At 40.8% G+C, this 21766-nt stretch overlaps 1 protein-coding gene and 1 pseudogene across 4 annotated transcripts in view; both read right to left on the minus strand.

Moving 5' to 3' along the window:
• Positions 1-21766, minus strand: part of NAPEPLD (N-acyl phosphatidylethanolamine phospholipase D) — a 63339-nt gene that overhangs the window by 27745 nt on the left and 13828 nt on the right. For 3 of the 4 annotated variants that reach the window (XM_034964687.3, XM_034964688.3, XM_034964686.3), the window contains exon 2: positions 941-1250. In XM_034964687.3, the coding sequence (XP_034820578.1) occupies positions 941-1250 (310 nt within the window). Of the gene's footprint in view, positions 1-940; positions 1251-21413; positions 21761-21766 lie in introns of those variants that run through there. The other variant, XM_008963832.3, reaches the window with a different exon arrangement.
• LOC129398190 (large ribosomal subunit protein eL19-like) lies at positions 9496-14473 on the minus strand (annotated as a pseudogene).

The following is a 21766-nucleotide window of genomic DNA, read 5'->3' on the forward strand; positions in this document are numbered from 1 at the left end:
GGAGCCCAGGAGGCTGGTGAAGGGTGCCCTAGAATGGAAGTCGGCAGAGACCCTGGGAAGGCATCAGCTCAGACTACAGCCCACTGCTGAACGACCACCTGAGAGTCTTTCCCTCAGGAAAATGGCATTGAGAGGCCATAGGAGGCAGGGAAATAATCGTCATAAATACACAGAAAGTCAAGCAGATGAAAGAGATGTTGTTAACACAGCAGAGGGAGAGGTATATAAGGAAAGGAGACACAGTCATAGTACTTACTTCATTCACCAATGAAAAATATTGATATACTCAATGTAAACCATGAAATCAACTTAACCCAAAACTGTGATCTGTCTATTCTAACAGAATAGGAGAAGGCCAAGTAGAATCATCTTAAGTAAAACTAGTACATTTAAAGGCTAGGAACCTAAAGTCAACTTTTCAAGGTCTGGAAAGGTCATCTGAAGCTCCCTTTCACAGCTTTGGTAGCCTTATCCAAGGGTTAAAAGCCAAGCACTCTAGGCCATGCCTTCACCCTCATGATCCATATTCCACACACGTACCAGGCTACTACCTTCCAGAGCATGTAATACACTGTCTCACCTTCATGACCTTGTTCATGCCATCATCTACCTGGAAAATCACTGTCAAAATACTTTTTAGTTGTCTAGGCCCAGCTGAAATATTCACCTCCTCTGTGAAGCCATCTCCAGCTCTTCCTGTCAGCATCACGTTCTTTCCTGTACCTCTAAAGCACTCTGTTCCTACCTCTAGTTGCCACCAGATCAGGGTTGGTTATTCCTATATGTACTCTGCTACTGAACGATGAACTTTAGGGCCTAGGTTACACCTATCCACTTTATCTCCTCAGACCTAATTCTATGCCTTATGATATACAAGGGCTCAAATAACTAGAGTGTCATATATGAAGAGCAAATATAAAGCACTCAAGCCAAACGCTACCTCTTTAGAACTTGGAACACTGCTGTGATCTTTCTCCATTATCAGCCATCTGAGAACATTTGGAATAGAGAGGTTTTTCCATGTTGGCCACGGATTCACAAATCTCCCATCTTTTCCTTTCTTGGATTTAGTTACATCTTCTTCTAGTCTATAATCCAGTTTGAAGCTTTTCCTAGAAAACCTAGAAGAATCACTTCCTCCGGAATTTCGTGCTGAATTTTGACGTTTTCTTACTGCTTCTTTAGGATATTGGCTGCTTGTCATCAGAGACTGGTTGCTTTCATTTTCATCCATGTCCTTTGGTGAAGAACTAAAAAAAACAAGGGGGAAAAATACTGAGTTGAACATAAAGGCATTCAAACACAACACAAGGTACTATTTGTTAGCCAATAAAAATTTCTCTAAACTTATAAAAATATTATGTCTGTATTAGCTGAAACTTTCTTCCTGCAAGGCACAATTTTAGAATACAGTATTACTTCTTGCTAAATAAGAAAGATGTGCCAGGCGCAGTGGCTCACACCTGTAATCCCAGCACTTTGGAAGGCCGAGGCAGACAGATCACCTCAGGTCGGGAGTTCGAGACCAGCCTGACCAACATGGAGAAAGCCCATCTCTGCTAAAAATACAAAATTAGCCAGGCATGGTGGCACATGCCTGTAATCCCAGCTACTCAGGAGGCTGAGGCAGGAGAATCGCTTGAACCCTGGAGGTGGAGGTTGTGGTGAGCTGAGATCACGCCATTGCACAAACAAACAAACAAACAAAAAACACGAAAGAAAGAAGGATATTTGCTTTACCTATTAACATAACTGCCAAGCCCTTAAAAAATCCTTTATCTCCTGTAATCCAAAACAACATATTTCCCCAGCCAGCATGTAAGCATATTAAATTTTCCATTTCAATGACATTCTGTGGAATAAATTAAGGCACCTTCATAAATCTATAATATTTTCATACACGTATTTAGAAAATATTATTGTTAACAATGCATAGTAAGGACTGCTTCAGTTCCTTGAGGGAATTTAGTAATTCAAGCAAGTCGAATATATACACCACTAGGCTTAGTCATATTTACACTGAAGATATTCTGTAACCAATGCCCCCAGAAAGTACAGCCAGTCCAAATCCCTGGAAAGGAGATAACACATTAACTGAGAGACATTTCAATAATGTATTTAACTGATCAATAAAATACATTTAAATATATGAGAACTGCCAAGTCAGTGAGTATGTATCCTAGCTATACGACCTTGAGCCAGTTTCCCACCCTCTCTGTACCCTGATTTCCTCACCTATAAAATGGAGAGAACGTTACTTGCCTCCTAGGTTTATTAAGAGGACCTGTAATACAAGTAAGGCACTTGGAAACATAGTAACACACACATAAACCCAACATCACAGCTCAATCAATGTCAGCTGTTGCTGCTGACCTTGTTATTCCTGCTACTACTGCTACTGCTTAACTCAAGGCATTAAAATCCCTGATTTTGACCTATATAGGACTCCAGATACACAAAAGTGATAAGTAACGTATCTGCCATGAATTTCATTTCTTTCTTATTCTGTTAAACATTTGCTTTCTGTTTCATTAGTTTAAATACAGTGCCCACACACAGCACATTTTATAAGTGGAAATAAGGAAATGAGCACAGCAACAGAAAGCCAAATATTATTTTTATGGCTACAATGGTGTTTAAATAGAAATACTGCCCCAGAAAGAAAGGGAAAAAACACAAACCCTAGGATGAACACGTACACAGAACCAAAACTTTTTTTCCAAACTGTCTAGAGTAAGCAGTCTGTAATCTAGAGAAGAATCACTGTGAAGAAAAGAAACCCCAGCTGACTAAAGCTAAAGCACACGCTGTTGCTCAGCCATCGCTGTATGTGGGAGAGCTCAAGAGTTAAGAGAGAGTCTAACAAGATTTATACTTTGGGCAAATAGCTTACCCTTTCTCATCCTCCATTTTCTCCCGGTAAACTATCTACCTACCTGTGGAGGTTTCTCTCAAAGGATCAAATGGCACAGGTACATAATGTACTTGGCACTCACAAATGCTCATTCTTCTTTTCCCTAATCTTGTTAACTGGCCATACATCTAAATTGTTTATTTTTTTTATTTTTGAGACAGGGTCTCACTCTGTCACCCAGGCTGGAATACAGTGGCTCAATCACGGCTCATTGCAGCCTCAACCTCCCCGGGCTCAGGGTATTCTCCCACCTCAGCCTCCCAAGTAGCTGGGACCACAGGTGTGTGCCACCATGCCTGGCTAATTTTTTTATTTTTTAGTAGAGATGGGGTTTCACCGTGTTACCCAGGCTGACCTGGAACTCCTGGGCTCAAGCAATCTGCTTGCTTCCTCGGACTCACAAAGTGCTAGGATTATAGCTAAATTCTTTAAGTTATTCTAGAACTTAAAGTGGTCTCGGAGAGTAAGCTCTCATAGAATCACTTTTTCTGGGTTATAATTAAGTTCAGGCCAAGGACTTTACAAAGAGCAGAAACAATGACCATCCATCTGAACCTCACTTCGTTTAACAGATGAAAATGTACAAGTTTAGAGAGTTTAAGTTACTTCTCAAAAAGACAATATGTCCAACAGATGGCAGAAGTGACCTCATGCTACTCCTTGTCATGATAAAACAGCTTATGAGATATCTGTATTTGTCATATACATATACATATGTATGTATATATATACACATATATATCACAATTCTACCAAATACATTAATAAATGTTTGGCTCATTGTTTTAAACAATGAAGGGATAAGGGAGAAAGGAAAAAAGGACACTTTGATTCAAAGACCACAAAGACAACATCAAAATAGGGTTTTGAACAACATCTAGTGGTCTAATGTAGCTAGGACATAAAAAGCAAGGAAGGGCCAGGCGCAGTGGCTCAACGCCTATAATTCCAGCACTTCAGGAGGCCAAGGCAGATGACTCACCTGAGACAAGGAGTTCAAGATTGGCCTGGCCAAGATGGTGAAACCCTGTCTCTACTAAAAATACAAAAAGTAGCCGGGCGTGGTGGACCTGTGCCTGCAATCCCAGCTACTCAGGAGGCTGAGGCAGGAGAATCACTTGGACCCTAGAGGCAGAGGTTGCAGTGAGCCGAGATCGCGCTGTTGCACTCCAGCCTGGGTGACAGTAAGACTCTGTCTCAAGGAAAAAAAAAAAAAAAAGCAAGGAAGGTTTGTGAAAGTCAAGACTATAAAGGGTTAAAAGACTGGACAGTAAAGATGGGACTAGATTGTGAGCCTGGACTCCCTCTAAGGAGGTTAGGCTACACTGCAAGCAATGGGGAAACACTGAACACACTTAAAAGGCTGTGTACTTAAGGGCTGGACACAGTGGCTCATGCATGTAATCACAGCCATTTGGGAGGCCGAGGCGAGTGGATGACGAGGTCAGGAGTTCGAGACTAGCCTGGTCAACACAGTGAAGGCTCGTCTCTACTAAAAATTCAAAAATTAGTCGGGCGTGGTGGCGCATGCCTGCAGTCACAGCAACTTGGGAGCCTGAGGCAGGAGAATTGCTTGAACCCAGGAGGCGGAGGTTGCGGAGACTCCGTCTAAAAAAAAAAATGATGTACTTAGGGAAGACAACTCTGATAGCAGGATTAAAAAGAAAGGAAGTGGCTAAAAACTGGAGCTTGGGAGATGGATTGAATGAAAACAGAAGCCTAGAACACCCAATAACACTGAACCACCATGCCACATATTTCACCTATTTCATTTAAACTCATGCTCCTAGCAAACCCTCAAGGTAGGTATTATAATCCCCACTTTTTAATAGTGAATAGCAACCCAGTCAAAAGATGAGGAGGCAGTGCAATGAGAAAAAGCAGAATAAATCCAAGAGACAATAAAGAAGATGAATCAATAAGACTTGAGAGTATTTGGACAGTCACAAATTTTGGACTTTGTAGGGCTGGTTGGTCAGGAGGAGAGTGGGAAGAGTCAGAAATGGCAGCACCACTAATCAAGGTGGATTGTGACCCAGTGAGTTTGAGAAGGGTTTGAGGTCATGGGAAAGCAAGAACCCAAGAGAAAGTCCTCATTGACACCCAAAGGAAATGGATTCAGGCTGCTTTAGGGGTAAAAATAAATAAATAAATAAAATAAAAAATAAAAATAAAAATAAAATAAATAAATAAAAATAAATAAATTAGCCCACGGTGGTGTTGCAGGCCTGTAGTCCCAGCTACTGGGAGGATCACTTGAGCCCAGGAAGTTGAGGCTGCAGTGAGCTGTTATCATGCCACTGCACTCCAGCCTGGGCGACAGAGCGAGACTCCGTCTCAAAGAAAGAAAGAAAGAAAAGAAACAAAAAGAAGAGAAAAGAAAAAATTGGTGCAGTGACCTTTCTTCTCTCTAAATAATAAGCTTTTTCAAAGTTGTCTATTCACACTATCTCCATTTCCTCACCTTCCATCCACTCAGTCTTTCACCCCAATCAATCTGTGGAAACAGGTCTCATTACCAAATAGCCATCCTCTCCTAACAAACCCCCTCCCCTAACACACACAAAGTCCAGTTTTCAGAAATGCTCTTTAAAAAACAAAAAAATCTGATACAAACAAAACGAAAAAACCTCCAAAGGGTTTTTTGAGGGCAAAGGTCAGCATGATGGTTCACAGGGTCTGTGTTTCTAACCCTACCCACACTCTCCACACTCTCCTCTGCTCCATAAACACGGCCCGAAACTATTTCCTCAGATGTATCATGTACCCACTTCAGGGCGACCAACGGCCACATTGTCATATCCTTGGGCTACGGGGAAATGTACAGTCACAGGATTATGGACTGCCATCCATGACAGATGTTAAAGCAACACAAAATGATCAAACTATGAAGCACCATTTCACACGATGCACTGTTGAAAGGGCAAGAAGGAGCAGAAGCACATAAAACCTGAGCCTTCAAACTCTGGACTGGTTTTTCTGGAGGAAAAATACTGGGAGCCCATTTGCTGAATGTGCAAAATGACACACTCTGCCAACAGGTGCTCCAGTGACAAAGGAGCCTCAGCCCGAGAGTGGGTCACACAAGAACGCTCCTCATGCCCAGTGTCTTCTGGGCACTCAGAAGACCACAGATAAAATGACAGAAAAAGTAGGAATGAGGAAGAGTGGGTTGTCTGTATGGTCCTGTGTTAACTAGCTTTGAGCTCTTCAAGCTTGACAAACCCCTTAACATATCTAGCTAGAGTTCCTGTAATTAAATGTGGCAAATTTCAAACTATTTCTTGTTATGTAACTGTTTCCAAAATTAACAATGTAAATGAAAATAATCCACCCTTGATTTCAGGCCAACACCAACTGAAAGTAGATGTGTACATGAATACACAAACACTGTAAACAACCTGTGTTTCAAAAAGTGCTTTAAAACTTGATAAAGATCTTTCCATTGTACTGATTTTGATTCAATTTAAGATCCATGAATTCTGAAAGAGCAATCTAAACAAATAAGTAATAAATAAGTACAAATACCATGAATTGTAAGGCACCCTGATGTGTCATGTGCCACTAAGGAAGTAAAAATGTTATCAGTTATAGTTAGGTCACACGTTATACATGACATATAGTGATATCAGTGGTGTTAAAATGTGAATAAAATGTCTATCTCAAAATGGATGAAATATAGCATTTTGTGTTGGAAAATAAATACGTTGGGACAGGAGTGAAAACATTGCTCTTGATAATTAAATATAATCAGAAGCATAATTAATTGCTCATCCTCTTTCCCTCTGTGAACAACAGTTAGTTATAAACATACCAAATGCTAAATTTGTTCTAGAAAAGTAGAATCCAGAAGAAAATTTAAAGGTAACAAACCCCTGTGACAATTCTATTTTAAATATAAAATACAAATGTTCTAGCCAGGCACGGTGGCTCATGCCTGTAATCCCAGCACTTTGGCAGGCCGAGGCAGGTGGATCACCTCAGGTCGGGAGTTCGAGACCAGCCTGGCCAACATGGTGAAACCCCTCTCTACTAAAAATACAAAAATTAGCTAGGCATGGTGGTGTATGCCTGTAGTCCCAGCTACTCAGGAGGCTAAGGCAGGAAAATCGCTTGAACCCAGGAGGCAGAGGTTGCAGTGAGCCGAGATTCCAGCCTGAGCGACAGAGTGAGACTCCGTCTCAAAATAAATAAATAAATAAAAATAAAAAATAAAACAAATGTTCTTTTTTAAAGAACAATGTATTACAAAAAGGATAACATAAAGTCCATCTAGTAATTATCAAGGACATTCTCTACATTTTTTGAAGATTAATTGCCTATTTAAGAGCAGAAGGACTTATCCCTGTGTCTCCAACCAAAGAGAGGTCTGAGCTGTGACATTTGGTGAAGACAAGTCAGCCAAGTACAAATATTTTCTCTCAATAACTGCACATATGGGTAAAATGCTTTCAAAAAATAAGAATTCTCTATTTCAAAAGCAAATGTTTCATGCTTTCTTTTTTCAACATTTAAGATTTGCCAGCTGCCTAGAATTGAATGCACTGCTTTATCATGTAAACAGCTAAAGAAAAAAATCACAGTAGTACAACATACATTTGGGATTTCAACATACTCATAAATTATGAAGCGGCAAATCATTCCCAGAGTAGACATTTAATAAATACTAATTGAGTTCCTGTCCATTACGTAACAACAAAGATGCTGATGTTAAATCTGGAAAGTATTCAGAAGTGTATTTTCAGATATCTCTGACTAAATAACATTAAACTTACTATTCTGTATTTGCTCTCCTTATCCTTATTGAAGAGAAAGGGCCCTTTTGATACAATGCTAGATAACATGGCTAATGAAACTACGTCAATTCACTGAAATGTCTGCAAAGAGCTTCAGTGGGGGTAAAATTAAACTGTTCCCATCCTTCACATTCAATAAGATTCCAGGCAATACTGGTATTACTCCCAGAGGCATTTAGGGAACCAGTGGGAGGGCAGATACGTCCAAGCACAGGAAGTACACTGGATAATAAGAGGGAGAATGTTCTGTGGGAGGTATGTATACAACATTCATCAACCAAAAAAGCATTGCACTGTTATCACTGAGCTTCATTCTTACCACACTTTATTGACTTAGCAAAACAACCAGTTTTGCTAAGAAGCTAAAAGAAAACAAAGCAAACAGAAGCTTAATATACAGGATCTGAGAGTATGACAACATTTAATAACAATTATTGCGTCAAAAATAGAACATACACGCATAATATACATTAAGATATATGTACATATAAATCTATATATATATATATATATATATCACCAAACAATTTATCTTCACAAGAGTGGAAAGAACACTAGTTAGGAGTCAGAAAAACTGGACTCCAGTTCTACTATTAACTAGAGATGTTAGCTTGCGGGGAGTAACTCAGCCTCTCTAAACTTGGGCTTATTCATCTGTTCAGTAAAGATTGTAACTCCTAAACGTTGTTTTAAATGTCTGTTAGTCATTTAAGGAGACCATGAGTTAGTAGTTCAAAGTGCTATACATATGGAAATTGCTGGCTAGTTGTGGTGCCTCATGCCTGTAATCCCAATACTTTGGGAGGCCAAGGACAGGAATTCGAGACCAGCCTGGCCAACATAGCAAAACCCTATTAAAAAAAAAAAAAAAACTTAGCCAAGAGTGGTGGTGCGTGCCTGTAATCCCAGCTACTCGGGAGGTTGAGGCAGGAGAATCACTTGAACTAAGGAGGTGGAGGTTGCAGTGGGCTGAGATCATGCCACTGCACTCCAGCCTGGGTGACAGAGTGAGACCCCACCTCAAAAAAAAAAAAAATGCAAATCGTTGAGGCCGGGAGCAGTGGCTCACACCTGTAATCCTAGCACTTTGTAAGGACGAGGTGGGCAGACTGCCTGAGCTCAGGAGTTCGAGAACAGCCTGGCTAACATGGCAAAACCCCGTCTCTACTAAAAAAAAAAAAAAATACAAAAAGAAATTATCTGTGTATGGCAGCCCGAACCTGTAGTCCCAGCTACTTGGGAGGCTGAGGCAGGAGGATCACTTGAACCCGGAGGCAGAGGTTGCAGTGAGCCAAGATTGCACCACTGCCCTCCAGCCTGGGCGACAGAGCAAGACTCTGTCTCACAAAAAAAAAAAAAAAATGCAAATTGAAGAGTAAAGAATATATGATAAATAGGACCTTTTGATCCAACTGAGTTGCTTTTCAGGTGAAAGATAAAACATTCTAGAATTTCATATGGCTTTAAAAGCCTAAGTTACTGAATTTTTTTCATTTTTCTTTCCTTAATTTTACGTAACAAGACTATAAAAGTAAGTAAGTTTTGTTACCTTTTAAAAAAATGTATTTTCTTTTGTTAAAACTTCAAATTTGTCGCAAAGCATTCATCCAATTATAGACAAAAAATTATTTTGACAAATAATTCACAAAGAAATGCCAACCAACCAAAAGCATTTAAGAGTCCAAATAAATTGTTTGTTTGTTTGTTTTGAGATGGAGTTTTGCTCTTATTGCCCAGGCTAGAGTGCAGTGGTGCAATCTTGGCTCACTGCAACCTCCACCTCCCAGGTTCAAGTGATTCTCCTGCCTCAGCCTCCCAAATAGCTTGGATTACAGGTGCCCGCCACCATGCCCAGCTAATTTTTCTATTTTTAGTAGAGACAGGTTTCACCATGTTGGCCAGGCTGGTCTCAAACTCCTGACCTCGTGATCTGCCCGCATTGGCCTCCCAAAGTGCTGGGGATCACAGGCATGAGCCACTGCTTCCGGCCCCAAATAAATAGTTCTGAGAGGAAAGAATGCAAAACGCAATTTGAATCTTTGGGATACAGTATATTAACAGACTTTAAGTCACCAAAATACATAAACAATCTAGAAGCTTCCTCTATAATAAGAGGTTTTTCCCATATGTAAGTAAGAAAGCAAAGCTTTCATTAGAATCAAAAACAATGAAACGAGAAACAGCTGGCTTAAGAACAAAGCCTATTTATGAATACCTTTTATGACTGGAATCCTTAGGGTGATCAAATTAAAATATCATGTTATGGCAAATTTGGAAAACATGCATAAAATATTTATTAAAATAACATAGTTATCATCTCTTTAATACCTTAAAAAATAATAGCAAGCACAAAGTGCAGGTTCATTTCTGGTATAATCAATTACACCTAAATGATATACATAAGTATTTAATTGAAAAGGTCAGGCCAGGTGTGGTGGTGCGCATCTGTAGTCCCAGCTACTCAGGAGGCTGAGGTGGGAGGACTGCTTGAACCCAGGAGGTAAAGGCTGCAGTGAACTGTAATTGAGCCACTGCACTCCAGCCTGGGTGACAGAGCAAGATGCTGTCTCAAAAAAAAAAAAAAGAAAGAAAAAGAAAGAAAGAAAAAAGAAAAGAAAAGAAAACCAAAAAAGAAAAGGCTGGGGTAGGACAAGGTAGGAGGAACAGTAAGTTGATGCCTGTGGAACTTGAAATGCGTCCTAAATATGTCAGATGATCTTTCCTTTTTTTTTTTTTTTTTTTTTTGAGACGGAGTCTCGTTCTGTTACCCAGGCTGGAGTGCAATGGCGCAATCTCGGCTCACTGCAACCTCCATCTCCCAGGTTCAACCGATTCTCGTGCCTCAGCCTCCCGAGTGGCTGGGATTACAGGCATGCGCCACCAAGCCTGGTTAATTTTTGTGTTTTTAGTAGAGATGGGGTTTCACCATGTTGGCCAGGCAGGTAGATGATCTTAAATGTTCATTTACTGTTCCTGAGCCAAGATTTTAACCAAAAAAAAGCTTCCAAAATGGGACTACTTTCTCTCTACTATCTCCATCTCATAATTAAGTATACAAAAAGAAAACCTTCCAATTTAATGCATAACCTGTAAAGAAACAGAAAGGAGAAACATGTCTTCATAGCTCCTGGATAGGACAGAGAAAGAGGGAAAAAAGCACACTTTTCACTTCTTTCTGACTTCAGTCCAGTTCCAACTTTGACCCTACTGAATTCTACAGCCCTTTTTTTTTTTTTTTTTTTTTTTGAGTCAGAGTTTTGCTTTTGTTGCCCAGGCTGGAGTCCAGTGGTGCGATCTCGGCTCACTGCAACCTCCACCTCCCAGGTTCAAACGATTCTCCTGCCTCAGCCTCCTGAGTAGCTGGGATCACAGGCACGCACCACCACACCCAGCTAATTTTTTGTATTTTTAGTAGAGACAGGGTTTCATCATGTTGGCCAGGATGGTCTTGAACTCCCAACCTCAGGTGATCCACCCGCCTCGGCCTCCCAAAGTGCTGGGATTACAGGCGTGAGCCACCACACCCAGCCTTCTGTAGCCTTTAAAAAGTCACTTAACATCGAGACTCACTTTCATTCATCTGTAAAATAGAGGACTGGGATGTACCTCTAAAGTCTCTCCACCTCTAAAATTCTAACAATCTTCGGCTGCACCAAAGAGCCAGCTCAGGCCACTAAAGAGCTGTCCCCTCTAACTCAGCCTTGGCCAACCCCTCCTATTTCCACTCCCTCAAATAAAATTCCCAGCTCAGGTCCAGCTACCTTCCCCAGGCTGGACTGGCAAGGGATAAGCGAAGTATTTCACCTGAGAACAGCATAGTTATCTACTGGAAGAAAGTGCAATTTCACAGGTTTATCAGGTAGGCTAGGAGGTTATTAAGAGCCAGGACATATAAATCTGATACAAATAGCCATTAGATTTTCAAACTTAAAAAGATTCCAGATATTACTTGTAAGGGCTTCTACTTAAAGCATTTTAAAAGTTGCATTTAACAAACATTGTTAGAATGTCTACTTTATCTAAGTCCTAGCTCTCCAGTTTGCTGTGGAGAATATGAACCCCTGACCTCCAGGGATTCAAAATCCATTAGGGAAAAAAATCATAAGAAACCATATAGATTTTGGCTCAGTATCACGTTTACAGAAGTGTCAGCTCTGATTAATGAAAATGGTATAGATTTTAGAATAAGGCATTTCCAAAACATACTGGCCAAATTCTCAAGATGGTGAGGAATACTTTTCCTTAAGTGCTGAGCGGTCCACAGTGACAGCAAGAGTCCTGTGATCCAGCAGGTCAGAGACACTGAAAAGCTCAGAACTTTCTGAATTCAGCCAACAAGTTAAAGGGCCCTGATGGCAACAGAGAGGGTGATGGAAAGAAACAAAGTCACTAGAGAGGTTACTTGAACCCCTGATTCACTCACAAATGAATTTGGCAAAGGGGCAGACATGTTATTCTGCCCGCAGTGTCATGCGTGGTCCATCCTCTGTGAGAAAAAGGTAAAAAAATGACAAAAAAATAAACGAACAGTGAGACTTTTACAGGGAAACAAGGCCCAGGACATGACTACATCAGACCCTGTTCAGCCATCTCCTGAGTCTTCAGTACACTGTAAATAACAGGGTCAGAGTGAGGCTAGAGACATCCCCAAAAGGTTAATAGAATCTTGAGGTTCAAAGGGACTTTAAGATCCCTGAGTTCAATTCAGTAGCCTCTGTTTAAGAATAGCAGAAAGTTTGTAGCAAATTATAAAAGCATATTAAAAATGAATATAACTAAAATATGCTTGAATGGGTTATCAGGAAAAACCACATTACCAGAAGATGGGGCAAAAGAATTGAAAACATCTTAAAATAAATGCTTCCCAACTTTGCCCCTCATCATCCTAAACCTCAGTTTCATAATTCCTAGCCCAGTCTCTGGCACACAGTACATAGTAAGCACTGAATAACTAAGCCACTGTTTCATTATGCTATAAACAGTAACAGTTTTAATGAGATAGTAGGATATACATGTATACCATTTTTGCATTTCTACACTAATGTGATAAGGAAGCTGAGGGAAATGGTATGAATAAACTGAAACAGAATAAACTCTGGAATGTGTTTTTGTTCTATTTGAGTAAGAGAAGGCCTGATCTTGGAATTCACAGAACTTTTTTTTTTTTTTTTTTGAGACAGAGTCTTGCTCAGTCGCCCAGGCTGGAGTGCAGTGGCGTGATCTCGGCTCACTGCAAGCTCCGCCTCCCAGGTTCACGTCATTCTCCTGCCTCAGCCTCCCTAGTGGCTGGGACTACAGGAGCCCGCCACCACGCCCGGCTAATTTTTTTGTATTTTTAGTAGAGACGAGGTTTCACCATGTTAGCCAGGACGGTCTCAACCTCCTGACCTCGTGATCCGCCCGCCTTGGCCTCCCAAAGTGCAGAACTCTTAATTCAAAACAGGATTCCTACCCGACCTCATAGTTCCTTGTGGCCTCACTAATCCTCCTGGAGTCACCAGAAGGCTCTCATTAGCTCAGAAGACTCATTGATAGTCTCCTGATTCTGAAAATAATAATCTACCTGACTTCCCTTTATCTCCCTTCACCTAGCCCAAGGAGCAGAAGCTGAAAACTCATGATACTAATGGTGGCCACATGCAGACTCAGCACTTTTCCCAGAGCTTGAAGCTCCAGTTAAACAGATTCTTTTGCTCAAAGGAAAAATTTCCCACAATGGGAGCTGGCAAAATAGGCAAGCAAGGCCAGCTCTACATAAATCACGAGTAAATAAGTTTCCCCTAAAGCATTTCAGTATTCTTGCCTCTCTTACCCAAGTGACTCTACTATCATAATGTTCCCCCCATCTGCTTTTTCCATGGTCAAAACAGGTTTTCAAGAAAGATCTGATTTCCAGTGTGTGACAGATAAGGAACAAAGTGCAAATCCTCCCTAGATCATTTCCAGTCCACATGGGTACAAGCCCTTAAACCTCAAATGCACATCAGAATTACCTGTGGAGTTTTTTTTTTTTTTTTTTTTGCAAGCAGATAAAGGCTTATTTTACTTTAATGGCTGATCTATGTAATCACGGAGGCCAGTATGTACACAAAAAGGGGCAGCTTTTATTTCTTGGTCTCTTCCTCCTTGGACAAAGTCTTGATGATCTCCTCCTTCTTGGCCTGGAGGTGCTCTTCATAGCTCTTGTGTGCTTCCTTGGTCTTAGATCTGCGGGCCTTAGCCTGATCAGCCAGGAGCTTCTTGCGGGCCTTGTCTGCCTTCAGCTTGTGGATGTGTTCCATGAGAATCCGCTTGTTTTTTAACACATTCCCCTTCACCTTCAGGTACAGGCTGTGATACATGTGGCGATCAATCTTCTTAGATTCACGGTATCTTCTGAGCAGCCGGTGCAGAATCCTCATTCTCCTCATCCACGTGACCTTCTCTGGCATTCGGGCATTGGCTGTACCCTTCCACTTACCTATGCCCATATGCCTGCCCTTCCGGCAGGCCAAGGTGTTTTTCCGGCATCAAGCAGGGGAATGGACCATCACAGGCTTGCGGATGATCAGCCCATCTTTGATCAGCTTCCAGATCTGCTGACAGGAGTTGGCATTGGTGATTTCATTGGTCTCATTGGGGTCTAACCAGATATTCTTCTTGCCACAGCAGAGGACACTAGAGGCAAGCCTCTTCTGAAGCCTGAGCATACTCAAGGCTGCGGCCACAGCAGCGAAAGGAAAGAGCTCCCCTGTGGAGCTTTTTAAACTACACCCGAGGCTACTGAATCAAAATGTCAGGTGGGGCAGTTTCTCCAGATAATTTTTAAAAGTTCTGTGGGTGTTTCTGATATACAGGCAGGGTTAAGAACCACTGCTTTAAATCATTAGTCATTTGGCACAAAGTAAGACAAGCATTTAGGAAGGATCAAAGGGATTTTCTGGTATGCCAGAATTTATACTAGCCTGGCAGCTGCCTACCGTAAAGCCAACTCTTACTTCCTGTTCAGCACTCCAAGTTAGAGAGGCAGCATCATCCTGAAACTGCTATACAGTGGGATGGGAAGACTAACCACATTGCTAGGTAGAAAGTTTAACAGGGGCCAGGCACGGTGACTCATGCCTGTAATCCCAGCATTTTGGGAGGCCGAGGCAGGTGGATCATTTGAGGTCAGGAGCTCGAGACCAGCCTGGCCATCATGGTGAAACCCCATCTCTACTAAAAATACAAAAATTAGCCAGGCATGGTGGCAGGCGGCTGTAATCCCAGCTACTTGTGAGGCTGAAGTGGGAGAATCACTTGAACCAGGGAGGCAGAGGTTGCAGTGAGCCAAGATCGTGCCACTGCACTGCAGCCTGGGTGACAGAAAAAAAGAAAGTTTGACAGGGCAAGGCTTGTACTCAATCCAACTGAGTCACAAATTTGACTCTGTGCCCCCAGGAAGCCAAGTCAAAAAAAGGGAAATATAATCAGTAATGATTCACATTGTCAATAACACAAAGCAGCCTGTACACAATGAGTGCACAATATTTATGGAATGAATAAATGAAAAAACCAGAGCTTAAACTCCTAATCACTCTTCATTGGGATATAGTTAATTGTTTTTTAAAAGATCTCCTGCTAGGAGTCAAATAATAGAAGCAAAAGTGACCAGAAGACAGAGAGACAAAAGTCAACAGTGGAGATCCCCACCAACTCTGCTAACAAAAATTAAAACTGGCCAGGTACAGGGGCTCACACCTGTAATCCCAACACGTTGGGAGGCCAAGGCAGGCAGATCACTTGAGCCCAGGACTTCAAGACCACCCTGGGCAACATAGTGAGACTCTGTCTCTACAAAAAAAAAAAAAAAACACACACACACACGCAAAAATTAGCCAGGTGTGGTGGGCTGAGATAGGAGGATTGCTTGAGCCCAGGAGGTCAAGGCTGTAGTGAGCCGTGATCATGCCACTGCACTCCAGCCTGGGTGACAGAGCAAGAGCTTGTCTAAGAATAAAGAAATAAACATAAATAAATAAAAATAGAAAAGTCTTGGGGAATAATTGAGTAGTTAAATTCTATGTGGTAAAGTGATAGCACAGTGGTAAAGATGAAAAGATGCCTACCATAAAATCTAGTGTTCTTTAATCTGTCATGTATTTAGAAAAAAAAAAAATCTTCTCTTCCTTTTCTTCTCAGTAACAGAACCCGTTTTACTTACGGTAACTATGCATCAGCTAAATGATGACATTTCTCAGCCTTCTAGCTAGGGATGGCCAGGTTGGTGACACTTTGAACAATGTGATACGAGCCTTTTATGGTGCTTCCAGAAGTCTCCTTAAGGGAAAGAGAGGCATTCTTCTCGATTTGTCCTGCATCTGGCTACCTGGAGCCATCTTGAGCCAGGAGGTTGCCACATCCAAGGAATGGCATCGAGGAGAGCCAGAAGGACTTCAGGGCCCACCATACCAAGCCTGAACTGTCCAACTTTGGACTTCTTTCATGTGTAGGAAAAACATATTTGAGCAATCTTTCAAATCACAGCAAATTAATCCTAACTGATACGATTACCGTTAAGTGGGAGGTTCAGGTTTAGGGGAGCTATAAAAACACCAATGGTAACAAATGCCCAAAATACAGCTTTCCTAATCCATATGTGGGTGCCCTGATCAACACACTGCAGCCTTGAACTCCTGGCCTCAAGCAATCCTCCTGCCTTGACCTCCTAAAGTGCTGGGATTACAGACAGGAGCCACGGCACCTGGTCCATTTATCATTTACTAAGCATTTACTATGTACCAAGCACTTTAGATAATTATTATCCTCATGCTATAGGTGATGTAAAAGAGGCTCACAGAGTTTAATAGCTTCCATAAAGCAATAAAGTTGTTAACAGTTGGATCTAGGGATGAAACCCAAGTTGACCAGATGCCAAAGCCCATGCTCTTTCCACTAATCATGTTGAATCTACAAGGAAAATTCAATAAACTTATCTTGAGTAGATACCTAGGTTCTAAAGTCAGTAGCATTTAGCAAACAGTTATGGTCTCACTGACAAGCCTCACCTTTTGTTTCGTTTTGTTTTTTTTTTGGCTTTCAACAAAATTTTCTTCCCTTTTTCAAAGTAAAAGGTACTTGGGAGATGCTCAATAAATACTAGTTCTCTTATAAATATAATTGCCCCTTTAATTTTACACAAAGAAGGTTTCAAATGCTATAACTTTCATTACTCAATTTTTCTAATTTACAGTTACATTGAAAAGAACCATCAACAAATAATTGGTTCTGTATTTTAGTCACATAAACAAAACACACATGGTACCTTGAAGACATTTCCTTTGCTTTCAAAAGGTGTCTCAGTTTATCCAGCATAAAACCACCTAACATGTTATCTTTCAAGCTGGGGAGAATGGCTAGTCAAGTCCCATAAAGAGAAACTGTCAGGTAGGAGGATCAACGTATCTGGTTTGCCTGAGGATTTCCCAGTGTTAACATTTAAAGTCCTGCATCTTAGGCCAGGTGTGGTGGCTCACACCTGTAATCCCAGCACTTTCAGAGGCTGAATGAAGCAAGCAGATCATTTGAGGCCAGGAGTTCGAGACCAGCTTGGCCAACATGGCAAAACTCTGTCTCTACTAAAAATACAAAAATTAGCCAGGCATGGTAGTGCATGCCTGTAGTCCCAGCTACTCAGGAGGCTGAGGCACAAGAATTGCTTGAACCTGAAGGTGGAGGTTGCAGTAGGCTGAGATTGAGCCACTGCACTCCAGCCTGGGCAACACAGCAAAGACTCTTGTCTCAAAAAAAAAAAAAAATTCCTGCATCTTGGGAACTCCCTTGGTTCTGTGAAAACCTGGAGGGTTGATCATTCTATGCCTCAGGTGACCATATAAATGCATAGTCATATCTTCAAAAAAATTTATAAATGTGTGCGCAGTTTAAACTAAATTGAAGATGAAGATTATAAAGTAAGATGTGAAGGTATTCGGGTGGCTAAGCAAAAGAAAAAAAAATTATAATGCTATACATAATCAGGCTTAACTAAGACAATGTCGCTAAGAATACCAAAAAAGTTTATTAGGTCAAATTCTTCATTCTGATGATATTCAATATGTGCATCAGTATTAGCGTTCACCCAGCTAAAAAAGAGGCTCCAAACAGCACATGTACATTTATATACAATGGGCATTTAGTCTACACATAAAAGTGAGACACTATATGAGGAAAGATTGAGAAAGAAAATCAACTTTCAGCCAAGAATTGTAAAGTATTTCATATCTGTGAAATGGTGGAAAAGCCTAATTTCAATGTTTCAATTTTGAGGTAATCATGACAGGCTAAACCCCTGTGACAGCAGAAATTAAAAATCTGCACATTAAAGAGATTGGACCAGGTACATTCCCTCTAAGGTCCCTTCCAACTTGAACATTCCATGACAGAAGTCATCACTTGTGTGACCCTTTTACCTAATAGGTAAACCAAGTCAGGCCAGAGAGTTACATGACATTCCAAGGATCTAGCTCTGGCTGATGATGGAGCCTGGACTACGTATCAGCCATGCTGTCACCCTAATTATGCTTAAAAACACTTGGAACCGAAGGGGCATACAATCAGCATAGGAAGATAAATGACACATTTTACTTTATGTGGGGTATTTTACTTAGTTTGGCTTCAAGTTTAAAAAAAAAAAAGAATTTGAGTCCAGAAACTCTTTAAGCTTTCATTGGCTACTTTAACCATAAAATACCACAACATTCTGGAAAACACACACACACACGCACACACACACGCACACACACACATATATGTTCAGAATATATAGACAGCTTAGTTTAGAGAGCTTTTCATGAGCTCTCTAAACAAACCGAAGGAACAAACACAGTAACTTGAACAGGGAACATCTTTGTAATTGAAGGACCTTCAAAATACAGAAAATAATAACTTTCAAAACTAATGACTGCTGTCATCCGGGTGTCCTATTAAGATGTGACCAGTTTTAGCTGGGCGTGGTGGCACATGCCTGTAATCCCAACTTCTCAGGAGGCTGAGGCATGAGTATCGCTTGAACACAGGAGGCAGAGGTTGCAGTCAGCCGAGATTGCCCCACCGCACGCTAGCTTGGGTGACAGAGCGAGACTCCGTCTCAAAAAAAAAAAAAAGATGTGACCAGTTCAAGAGTGCTAGTGACAATGAGAAAGCTTGGTGTTTCTCTATTCATTCTTGTAATTGAGAGAGATTACAAAATCACGCAGAAGCCTACAGGCATTCAGTGTTAAATCAATATATTACTGTCCCTTAATCTGGGAAGGTGCCCAAATTAGATAAACACAAGAGTCTGCACCTTCAAGGGGAAAAATGGATTGTTCCAGGTAGCAGGCACAAACTGAGTTGTTTTTCAATCAAGATTTTGAATTATGCTGATCCATCTATATGCCAGACCTGTGCCTCCAGAGCCAACAGCACTGGCCATTCACAACCTGTTACCCAAAGGCAGGGGTGCAATCTGTGAGTGTGTTGCTGACCAACGCTTGCTGATGCACACCCCTCCACTTTCGCTTCATTGGAACCCCGCTGTAACAAGAGTCTGCAGTGTATATATTCTGCTGAAGGCTGGGGCTGCTGAGCTAAGGTTCCTTGGCCAAATCACCAGACTCTCCCAGACTCTTGGTGTCCTATTTTCCTCATCTGTGGAACAAGGCTCATATTTTATGTCTATAAAATCAAACTCTCTCTCTATATATACATATATTTAAAATACTTGAAAGAGCTTTGTAAATGATAAAGTTATAATACATTATTTAACCAGCTGAGGTTGCAGAAGACTATCTCTAACATAAAACTGCCCCTGGGGATATATGAGTTCGTATGCAATCTGTCTCCAAAGTCTGTTAGTAAAATACTTAAATACACAATAAATGGTTAATAAATTCAAAAGACAAATCAAGCAAAGCACTATAAATTGTAGACAGAATTATTCAGTAGTATAGGCGTTAGAATGAAATGTTACTGAACCTTATGCTGGAAATCACATGGGTGATATTTTAATGCCAGTTTTATGCATGCCCTCACTGGCCTCCAGAATAAAAGTGCTCTTTAACGATTAATTATACATACAGTTCATTTCCCTAATAATACTTCAATGAAAACACTTTTTATGTGTATGCATTTCAACCTAAAAAGCCCAGATCAACAGTCCTCCAGCTATAGCTATATTCTTATTTACAAAGTGTAGAAAGCAATGGAAAAACTCACTATATCCACAGCTATCCATCACCACAAAGAAAAAGCAGAATGAAACAACAAAATTAAAGGCAAATACTGCTTTTCCAAACACAGACTAAATGTTCATAAAAATCCCCTCAGTTTACCAAACTCACAAATACTCAAAGTAACATAATACCCCTTTCGAACAAACACAAGAATGACTGTATCAACTAAAGTATAACCAAAACCCTGTGATGGAATGCTTATGCTAAAATGTTCTTCATATAGTTATAACTGGACTAATTTTAAAATTAGAATTTTGTAACAGAATTTCTACAATATAATTTGGAATTCTGAGTGAAAATAAGGGTATGAGAAATACACTAAGTATTTTTATCTCTTGGAGACTTACCATAATTCTTGTAGCAGGAAAGCCTGCAGAATGTTAACAAAATAAAATCTCTGAAAATCCTGACTATATTTTCAGTTGACTTGAAACAAGTTTAACCCCTCAATCTCTCTCTTAAATTATTATTTTAAATAAGTACTTTTACCCTAAATTTCTTCTTTAACAGACCCAGTATTTTCTTGCAACAAAAATCACACTATTGTGGGATATAGGTAATCTTTTCTTTTTAAAGATTACATAACTTCTTTCTAAACGATGTCCATGTCTGCGGCTAATTCATAACCAATGTAACTGAAAATAGAAATGGAAATGTTAGAGATTTCCATTTTTTAACAAACATGGGAATTATTTCTCAATTTGAAGAACTGCATCTCAGGAATGACTTCCTGGACAAATTAATCAGAATTATCAAGTAGCAAACATTTCATGCTAAGCCAAAGCCAACCAGGTGAGTCAGTCATATTATAACATGTATATATAACAACGTACAGTAAAGGCAAAGACAAGAACTAAATGACTTTTTAAAAGGCTGTTAAACTTTACTCACTCCCTTAATATTTTCCAGGTTTAACTGACGTATAATGAATGCATGTGATCCCGGAACCCATGGAAGAGTATCTACCTCAACTACCAGGACCATATCGAGCTCTAGCTTGAAAAAAAAAAAAAAGCAAAAAACAAACAAACAAAACAACAACAACAAAAACCTATCTGAATACGTGTTCTGAAAAGCCCGCAATAATACCCAATTTATAAGAAGCAAACAACCACAGAACAGAAAACTCAAGAAAGCACAGCCTTCCACCACCCCTCCCCAGCTAGCCCCATTTTTTTTTTTTTTTTGCTCTTCATTTCCATTCCATAGTTAAATAAGTACACTTATTCCAAAATAAAAGGGGAGAAACCTGTTGGAATGGATTTTTAGAAGATAAACACTATAGATGAAGCAACAATAAGTTGCTCGGAGGAAGTTGTCGACCCATTCATTTACATACAACCAAAAGAAGATAAACCCACATGTATTCCTATCAGTGAAGATGCAACCTGGTAATTTGCAGGGAAGATAGGATCTCAAATCCCAGACAGCTACTCTCCCAAAGAGAAAAAAAATAATGCTGTGGCTCTTCACCGAGGCAGCTTCAGAGATACAGGCTCCGCAACTCGCGAGGTGCGAAAATTCAAATGAAGCCCTGTCGCTCACAAGTGCGGCATCTCCGAGATGAGGGAGGGCTCGGGGACGGGAAACCCACTCTCAGCCCGCTCCACTTCGCCGAAGAATTCCAAACCACCCCAGGCTCAGCAGTGTGGATTGCTCCGCCCAGAGACCGTGGAGGAGGCAGCAGAGAGGTCACAGAGCACAGCAGGCGGGAGAAAACCGCCTCCCGCGAGGTCCCACAGAAACCACGGAGCTCCGGACACTCGGGATCCCGGGCCGCGGGCGCGCGGCCAGAGCGGCGGGGTGCGAGCGCGGGGGTGCGGACT

This window comes from Pan paniscus, chromosome 6, assembly GCF_029289425.2.
Source record: "Pan paniscus chromosome 6, NHGRI_mPanPan1-v2.0_pri, whole genome shotgun sequence".
Lineage (NCBI taxonomy): Eukaryota > Metazoa > Chordata > Mammalia > Primates > Hominidae > Pan > Pan paniscus.